We start from the raw sequence: 9,831 nt of genomic DNA, 5'->3' as shown, positions 1-9,831 counted from the left end.
CGGGTGCTTAACGCTATATAGTTAGTTAACCAGTCTTCCCTTTCTCATTGAAAGGTCAGAAATTCCTGGTTTAGAAAATGAGATGCTTGCAGGGCAACCAAACCCATACTGTACAAATGGTTTAAGGAAAATCATCAACTCTGGCACTTTTACCTTCTTTATTTTTTGAAAAGATAATTATTCTTCATTACCCTCTACCATTGTAAAAAATTTAATTTTGAATCACAGTCCAGCTCAAAAGAAATGACTTAAGCTATAGCCACAGCTCTTTTTTTATAATTTTATTTTAGTGAATAGCCCAAGGAATTACTTTCCTATTCCCAGCTGCACTGATTTTCTTTTCTTTTCTTTTCTACCTGCTTTGATTTTCAGTAAATTCAAAAAGGAGATTGCCCACTATGACAGACATTTAAAAAGAAGAGAAATATCTTCGTAGAAAATAGCATGAAAGATAATTGAGGCAGTATAGACTTTGGAAAGGAGCGTTCTCATGCAATTCAATTTTGGTTTGAAGTACCACCAAGAAAAGGGCCTGCCCAACATTCAAAAATAAATAGGGTTCACTGGTGTGATCACTACCCCCACACTACGTAGGCATTGGGTTATGGTGTGGTGGTACCAATTACGGCACTAATGGGCCTTGTCACAAACCCAGAACTCCTAAGCTCACAAATATGATAGGTCATAAAGGCTTCCTACCACTAGGTCACCACCCCGGGTGGTAAAACCATCATCTCAATGAGGGAATTGCCACTATTAGTGTTTACAGAAGTTCAATCAGCAAAGATATTAACAAGTGACAGTAAACAAAATGTGAGAGGTCCTAATCAGTTCAGGTTAAACATAATTCAGCTGCTTGAGGCTGCTTTCTCATTTGTTTGGGCACATCAAATTTAAAGCTATCATCCTATTCATCATCAGAACTTTCATCAACAGCCTTTCTTTGCTTAGACTGCTTCGATAAAGCTTTGGAGACGGTCGTTTTCTTTTTATTAGAAGAAACTTGGGAGGATAGCTTTTTCTTCTTGTTAGCCAAAACAAAGTCATCATCAGATTCATCCTCAGAGCTTCCATCTTCAATCTTCTGTTTCTTAGACTGCTTCAATGCAACTTTTGAGTCTGTTGTCTTCTTTTTGTTCGAAGAAGCTGGGGAGGATGGTAATTTTCTCTTAACACTAACAGACTTAGTACTCTGCTTCAAAGTAGCTACAACTTTGGCTGGAGAACTGAGCTTTTGCTGAAGACTCTTCTTCTGCTTCTTCTCATAAACTTTCTTTGCCTCTTCTTTGGAAAGCAAACCAGATTCCATCATCCTACAATCAAATTGAATACATTTCTTTAGATATGCAACCCTAGCTATAATTATATTGCAAATAACAGACAAACAAGTACATATCAATGCAAGAGGAGGAGTCAACCCAATCACATGGTATGGCAAACTAATCTCTAATGAGCAGAATTACTAAATCATGTCAAATTATGTCTCACATTATGATGAGCACCAAAAGAAGCACTAAATTTGAAAAAAAAGGACAAGGACAGAACACACAAAGATCTAACAGATGGGGTTGTGCCTAATATGTATGTAGGAAACTAAACTTATCCATTCCAATACATGGAACTACTATGCAAGTCCATAGTTTACTAGTGCTCTCTCTCTCTCTCAGTCATCTTTTATAGTTAATGGTAAAAGAACTCACACAGAGAGTGGACTGGAGGTTGAACCAGGTGATCTGCCATATGCATCTACTGACCAAAGAAGTGGATACTATTTTCTTACTGAAAAAATACAGTGACTATGATAGAGTACTTAAAACAGAAGCTTTTTTCTTTTTAAGTCCAGATTATATATAAAGTGATCCAATATGACATTTTAAAAAAGGATCAAATCATCAAAGATGAAAAAATAACTCACCCATTCTTAATGCAAGATATTCATATCATCCACCTACACTGACATGATTACATTTTGAAATCACATATAGCCAAAATTTCCTCCTGAGGCAACAACAGCTGCTCAACCAACTAGTCCAGCAAGCAGATTGCATATTGCAAAATTTAAGTCATAACTGAAACCTAAGCATATATATAGCATTATAGCAAGATATTTAGTTTAACATGAGTAGAGATTATGGAGAATTCTGATTGCCTTCCAAGTAACCTTCGTAATAGTTTATATGGACTTGTTTGCTAGATGACAACAATTTTTGGTTTTCAAGAATTTAGTCACAAGGTAAATCGTTTTGTTCCTGAATGCATTAATGGCACTATATAGAGTTTTTGACATCTGTATAGGGCTTGAAGTACTTGAAATGTTATGCTTACCCGTGCCATGATTTTAGCATTAACATTGACTGTTCAAGTTCAAGGGCTGCTATATATTTGCTTAGGTTTTAGTTACGGCTTAAATTTTTCAATATGCATTCTGCTTGCTGGACATAATCTTGAACAAGAAATTATAGAGGAAGCGAGGGATAAAGGTACACCCTCCATATACAGCCAGTTCCATGATTAAAGATGCTCCCTTGCTTGGAGCAAAAAGAGTGACACCATAACAAAGGGCAAAGTGGTGAAAAGATAATTGATCATTAAATCGTATTTGTTAACAAATCAAAACTTAGTCCACCCCAAAATATAATGTCTTGAAAGTGACTAAAATATCTAGGGCAGCCCAAACTACTTACAGCTTGTTATACTAAATGCTAATATTAATATCAACCCATCCCTTATAGGCATGCAACATATCCATAGAGTATACACTGAAAAGTTGTGCTACTTTGAAAATGAAAACCTGTAGGAAAGTTTCTTAGTCAAACACCAACAATTACTCATTTTTTGGTGTACCATAAAAATAAAATTTGGAAGAACTGCAAAATATATCTTATTACAGGTACAAACAATCAAACAAAAATGAATACAACCAAACAAACATAAAATGAAACTAAAAACAGAAAGATTGAATCAAAAGCAAAGTCCAAAACCTACATATACACATACAATTAGCAAGTTTACAAAGACTCGATGATATGCAGAGTGATGTGTTGCATGATATGATTACTAATTCTACACACGTACAAACACACAAAGACAATTTTTTTTTGTTCTTTTGGTAAAAAAAAAGGGGGGGGGGGGGTGCAACACAAACAAAAGAATAAATAGAAAAAATCTTTCTGCAATTATCTATAATACAGAACCTATCCTCTCATATGTCACCCACTAATAGGGTTAACCAATCCAAATTACCAGATAAAGTCTTATACATTGGATACAGCTCATCAAGAGAAGTATCCTATTCTTCATTTCAAATTTATAGGGAAGTGACTCGTTTGGGTTACTCATCCTCATTCTCATAATATGTAAAGTGTGAGCTCATATGGTTTCACTGCACTCTTCATGCTATCGGTGTTTATCATTCATTCTTAACCCCAACTTCACAATTTTTTTACCATTTGTTGAGCTCGGTTAGACATTGAAGGCTATCCTTCCTATTCACAAGTACTAATCACCCAATTGCTTTGACTAATTTAAGGAGAGAAGGTGAAATAGGAAAGAAAAACATGACACATATGTTCTTTTCTTTTAGGCAATCACTCTTCTCTTCTTCTTTTTTACATTCTAAAAGCCAAGCAAATAATAGAAGCAAAATGAAATTCAACGTCAAAACTGCATGTCACACTACTAAAAAGGATTCTCCCAATTGGGGCAAAATGACTCACCAGAACTGCGCCATTTCACTGTTTGGGCTGTGCTTATAGAGTGTCTCATAAAAAATCCTCAGTGGGTCTCTCTGAAATTCCACAAAGTAACAATCCCATTACTTAAAAACCCTCAAAGTAAACATCTTGAATGCTAAAAATTAAAACCAAGTGAAACAAAAACAACATCGTATTTGTACCTCCTCAGGAGGGTCTCGCTTCTGACCAGGCAAATCATAAACTTTCTTCTCCCTCTTCTTCTTCTCTGATGTCTTTTCTACCTCCTTGCTCTTCTTCTCCACCTCCTTTGTTCTCTTCTTCTTCCTCGGTTCCTTCCACAAAAGAAAACAAAACCAAACCAAACCAGACCCATTACTCAAAAATAAATACCAAACAAAACCTCTGGTTACTAAACAAGCACAACATTAAATATTAATCAAACCCCATTTTTACCATATTAAACAAAAAGCACCCATTGAATGAAAATGGTTCCTTTCTTATATATAACCGGAAAGCCTATACCTTTTTCAAAATTTAAGGCCAAAAAAGAAAGAAAAGGTAAAGACTTTGAAAACCTTGTCGGGTTTAGAAATAGAGCTCCGTTTGCCGATAGGCTTGATGTCATCGTCATCGTATTCATCTTCACTTTCTTCCTTCTTGAGTTTGGGTTTAGATTTGGCTGAACCACGAGCGCCATTTGCATTTGAGAGTTTCTTCTTGAGGCCATGGAGAATCGGCTTGTCATCGTCGTCGTCCTCGACCTCTTCTTCTTCCTTCTTCACGAGCTTCGAATCCTCAGACGGCATCTTCTTCGGAGAGTCAAAGAATCAAAATCAAACAATTTTGGTGAGAGACAAAAGACAATGCAGATTAAGATTATGTTTAGGGTTTTTGAATTTGTTAAACCCTGCTTCTTTTTTCTAAGGATAACTTCTTTTTTTTTTCGTTTTTCTTTTTGGAGTCCTCAAATTTTGAGGGTCTGCTTGATAGGTCATTTTAAACATACTTCTGAACAACATTTTAAACATATTTTTACACATATTTTTACTCATAAATATAACAAAAACATTCAAATAACATTACTCAAACTCATTTACCAAACACCGCATAAGTGTTTAACGGGTTTCCAAAATCTCAACTTTTGAGAGAGTTTTAACCTATGACGTCCGCTCCTGATGATCGTTCTTTATCATCATACCAAAACAACAATCAGTTTTTGGTGTAGGCGGAGATTGAACCCTAGATCTCTTATACAATCATCAGAGATTTTACCAGTTGAGCTAACTGTAACCCACCCAAAATCTCAACTTCAAGATACTATCTTCAAAAAAAAAAAAAAGCTACTTTAGACACCAAAATAGTAAAATTAACCCTCTTTTCAATGGATTTTAGTTTGCTCAATTAGTGCAGTTTCAGATAGTTGAATAAGATATTTGAAATTCAATCCTCATTTACATCAAAAATTGATTGGTGTCTTGGTCTGATGATAAAGACTTAAAGTTACCTACACCAAACATTTATTGGTGTTTTAATCAGATGATAAAGTTCTTTAAGAGCGGACATTATAGATTGAAATTTTATAATAAAAAAAAAAAAACTTTCTTTTTAATTTTTATATATAGTTAAGTATAAATCTATCAAAAGATTGAACATGTATGGTAATTATGTAATATTCATTAAAAGTATTGGTAATTATGCAGTACACTAGTCATAAACTTTGCAATGCATGAGAATAAATAATTATTTTGTATTGTAATATAATGTATAATTTTTTATTTAAATTTTTTTGAAGATAATTTGTTCTCTATAAAAATTTAACAATTTATGTTCGGTTCAATTAAGTGTACTAAAATCCAATTTGATCCACTCGATCCAATTCGGTCCATTTGGTCAATTTGGATTCCCCTTAGACCATTTTAGACTAATTGAGCTTAAATTGATTCTTTATATAGGTTTTCATCTTAAGTTTAGCTCAAAAATTCAATTTTTTTTTCTTAATTTTTGGGTTGAAAAGACTTTAAGTTGCCTACACAAAAAATTGATTGGTGTTTTGGCCTGATGATAGAGCTTTTTAGGAGCGGACATCATAAGTTAAAACTCGATAAAATAAAATAAAATAAAAACCTTTCTTTTTAATTTTTAATTTTTATATATAGTTAAGTATAAATCTATCAAAAGAATGAACTTGTATGGTAATTATGTAATATTCATCAAAAGTATTGGTAATTATGTAGTACACTAGTCACAGACTTTGCGATGCGTGAGGATAAATAATTATTTTTTATTGTAAAATAATCTATAATTTTTTATTAAATTTTTTTTTGAAGATAATTTGTTCTCTTTAAAAATTAAACAATTTCTATTCCGTTCAATTAAGTCTACTACCTTTAATTTGATCCACTCGATTCAATTCGGTCCACTTGGTCAATTTCGATTCCTCTTAGACCATTTTAGAATAATTGAGTCTTAAATTGATTCTTTATATAGGTTTTCCTCTTAAGTTTATTTCAAAAATTCTTTTTTTTTTTCTTAATTTTTGGGTTGAAAAGTATGAAATTTTATTATAGTTAGGCTAAAATCTTTAGTTTTGGGTTAAAAATACAAAGAAAATACTAAAATAGACATTAGAAATTAGATATATGAGCCCTAAAAATTATAAAAATTCAAAAGTCTTATTCAGTCCATTCTGTTCAATTTGGTCCTATTCGGTCCATTAGGTCCTATTTAGTCCATTTGTTCCACTAAAGTTCTATTCGGTCTTATAAAGTCTACTTCGGTCCAATTCAGTCTATTCAATCCACATTGGCTCTGTTCAGTCCACATTGGTCATATTTTGTCCACTTCGGTCCTATTCGGTCCATTCTACTTTGGTTCTATTCAGTCCTATTTGGTCCTAATCAGTCCATTCTGTCCACTTTTATCTACTTCAGTCCTATTTGGGCCATTCGGTCTACTTTCATTCTATTCAGTCCATTTTGTCAACTTTAGTTCTATTCGGTTCTATTTAAGCCACATTGGTCCTATTCAGTTGAGTCTATCCACTTCAGTCTGATTCAGTTCATTTCGGTCCTGTTTGGTCTGTTCATTCTTATTCAGTCCATTTGGTCCACCTTGTTCCTATTCGGTTCATTCAGCCTTATTTTGTCCATTTGGTCCACTTTGTTCCATTTAGTCCAATTCAATCCATTTGGATCACTTTGGTTCATTTTGGCCCACTTTGATTTATTTTGTACACTTACATAATGAGAAAAATACATGTTTGGGTTGAAAGAACCTAATTTAAATCTAAATTTATTAAAAAATATAAATCTCAAACTCGTAATATATAAAGAAAGAATAAAAAATTAAAGATGGGGATACGTAAAGAAATAATAAAAAACTAAATACTTGAAATATAAATATTTGTTTACACACAACAACCACTAACCATTTTCTTCCTTAATTTTTGGTATACATAAAGAAAGAATAACAAATTAAATGTGAAGTGATAGTGTCAATGTAAATTTACACAATTACTATAGTAACATTGTAAATTTACACATTTTTAGCTTGATTGATGTGGGTGATTTTGGAACTTAAATATGTAAAATTGATACCCTTTTCTATTGTTCATTGTTTGATGCAAATGCTCTGAGTTTAGCTCTTAAAATCAAGATTTAATACAAGTATATTGTCATATTCATATTAACCATATTACCAAGAGGCGGGCTTTGAAAAAATTTCAGTGATAATAGTCTTTTTATTTGTACTAGTAGAGTAAGTTGATGTGTTTTTTTCGGGACATGTGTCAATCACTTATTGGTGATGAAACACCAAAACAGCTGGTGACTTGGTATTAAAGAAACATGATATACTTTATCGCTAGGCAGAGTATAGTTGTCTTTTTATAAAATCTAAAATTACCTTATACGAGACTGGCATGGTTTCTTAATCCTTGTCTTGTTATTATAAGCAGCATTTTTATAATTTTAATTTAAAGAACACATAGTTTGGTCAGCATAAATTAAATGAACTATATAGGATAGGAGAATTCCATATAAATAGCAAAGGGTACTCAATTTTACCAACATCTGCAATAATGTTCACATCTGAAAAAACTTCATGAACTCAGTCAAGGAGCTCAATCTAAGAAGTGAGGGGTGGGGTGGGGAGATATATATATATATATATATATATATATATATATATATATATATATATATATATATATCTCAAATTCAAAAATTGCCAAAAAATGGAATAAAGAATTACCTAAACACCATTCAGCAATTGCAATAAAACAATTGTAGTGCAATGCAAAGGGCTCAGGTCATCAAGCACATAAGCATGGGTTTGTCTTGAGAATGGAAACATCAAGAAAAATTTCCAAGTGGCCATTTGACACAATATTTTTCTTTTATTTTTTTAGCTTATTTGTTTATGTACAACTATTTATCAAAATAATTTGTTTATGTATCTAGATACAACAATACTTTAACCAACTTTCAGTCTTTTAGCAAATAACTGTGGGGTCATGGATTTTAGGATTTGGCCGAGAGCATGTGGTTTTGGTCGAGAAGCATGGGTGGTCCGAGTCCGAAGAGTACTATCTCCTCGGATAAAGCCAAACGCAAATCTGGTATAGATCCTAATGATCAAGGATGACCTTCCAAGAAGTTCTAATGATAGTAACGAGCATCATGAACGTACAAGAAGGATAAAGACTCAAAAATATTTAAGGGAAAACTGCTACCATCGCATTAATGAGGAAGTAACCTCTGAACAGTATTATGACAGCCTTACAGCCACCTCAGAAGACTTTTAGAGGGGGCTGATGGGACAACCATCAACTGTCCACATGTGGTCCACGTGTAGGGTAAGGATGAAGGGAGAGATGTAATATAAATAAGGGTAGAGATCCCAGAGAAGGGGGGATGGAAAAAAGGAGAAGAGAAAGCACTATAGCAATCTCAACAACTCCTGTAACCATGGTCATCCAATATATGCTAGAATAGAGCTCCTAGGACTGTGCCGAGAACCAACTTTCTCACACAAACCGGGTTTAATTCTTGTTGGCTCATCATCCAAAACCATATTAACTGTTATCCAAGCACTAAAACCTAGCTCTTTGACCCACTCTCTACAATTTATTGTACTGTGTTTATGGGCCAAGATCCCTTACATTTTGGGCTTGGTCTGAAAATTGTGTCCCTACAATAACGATATAAGATTTTAGCAAAAAGTTCCATCCAAATGCATTCACTATGACCATAGTGGAATCTTTCCTCTCAAACCATGTTTTGGCAAGACAAAAACATTGGTTACAGTATTTAAGTTAAGGATGACAATGGGTAAAATTTAATGGGTTTTTCAACCTGATATGACCCTAATAGTAAGGATTTGGGATTTTTCTTTCAAATGGGTATTGGTTTAAAATTTAAAACCCGCTAGGGCTTGAGTTTTACCCTTAGTTACCTGAACCAGTGAACCCAGCCCGATTATGTATTTAAATTACTCAAATACTCCATTATTAATTTTACTTACACAAAATTAGGGTTTGTATAATAAAGTAAGGGCGCCTTTCTTTCTCTCTTAAAATAATAGTTAATTTACTATGAAAATTCTTACTAATTCCTAAACTTAGATAAGTAATATTTTAGATATTCAATGTTTGGCTAACAGTGCTATTGTGCCCTTTTGGTCCTATTTATTTCCAAAATACTAGTAAATTGATATATATTTCAGTAAACAGTGATATTGTGCCATTTTGGCCCTTTTTCACACTTACCTAAAAACCCCATACAACAGTCATCTTCAACCATTCAAAAGCTACAAAAACCTCGCTTAGCAAAAAATAAAAAATGCTACAAAATCCTCACTGCAAACCTTCAAAACAGAACCCCAAAAATACCCAGAAAGATCCCTCCTTCTCAATCTTCACTAACACAAAACAACTCAAAAAAATTACTCCTTTCTTTGACAAACTCCAAACAGACATAAAAATCCAACCTATTTTATAAACCAAAACAGCCAGCTCCCAACACCATCTCTACAACCACCAAAACCCCAAAAACAGAACCAAAACATAGAAAGTTCCCTCCTTTCTACCATCAAGTCCCCCCTCCTCTCCTCCCCCCCTCCCCCAAAAAAAAAAACA

The 9,831-nt window shown here is 33.5% G+C and overlaps 1 protein-coding gene across 1 annotated transcript; it reads right to left on the bottom strand.

The window, feature by feature from the left end:
* Window positions 1–468: 468 nt before the first annotated feature.
* On the bottom strand, window positions 469–4,678 carry LOC142642805 (uncharacterized). Its single transcript, XM_075817234.1, has 4 exons — window positions 4,271–4,678; window positions 3,896–4,027; window positions 3,717–3,787; window positions 469–1,313 (listed from the first exon to the last, which is right to left on the bottom strand). The coding sequence occupies exons 1-4, from the start codon at window positions 4,499–4,501 to the stop codon at window positions 908–910; spliced, it is 840 nt and encodes a 279-aa protein (XP_075673349.1). The 5' UTR covers window positions 4,502–4,678; the 3' UTR covers window positions 469–907.
* Window positions 4,679–9,831: the final 5,153 nt, after the last annotated feature.

The sequence above is a fragment of the Castanea sativa genome, chromosome 1 (genome assembly GCF_040712315.1).
Source record: "Castanea sativa cultivar Marrone di Chiusa Pesio chromosome 1, ASM4071231v1".
Taxonomy (NCBI): domain Eukaryota; kingdom Viridiplantae; phylum Streptophyta; class Magnoliopsida; order Fagales; family Fagaceae; genus Castanea; species Castanea sativa.
This window is presented reverse-complemented; position numbering and strand designations above follow the sequence as displayed.

What these genes read in the sequence shown, in the direction of transcription:
- LOC142642805 (XM_075817234.1), bottom strand. Translation starts at nt 4,501, where the DNA reads ATGCCGTCTGAGGATTCGAAGCTCGTGAAGAAGGAAGAAGAAGAGGTC. An exon ending in CTATTTCTAAACCCGACAAG is followed by an intron (nt 4,028 to 4,270) that starts GTTTTCAAAGTC and finishes CTTTTGTGGAAG; the next exon opens with GAACCGAGGAAGAAGAAGAG. An exon ending in AGTGAAATGGCGCAGTTCTG is followed by an intron (nt 1,314 to 3,716) that starts GTGAGTCATTTT and finishes ATTTGATTGTAG; the next exon opens with GATGATGGAATCTGGTTTGC.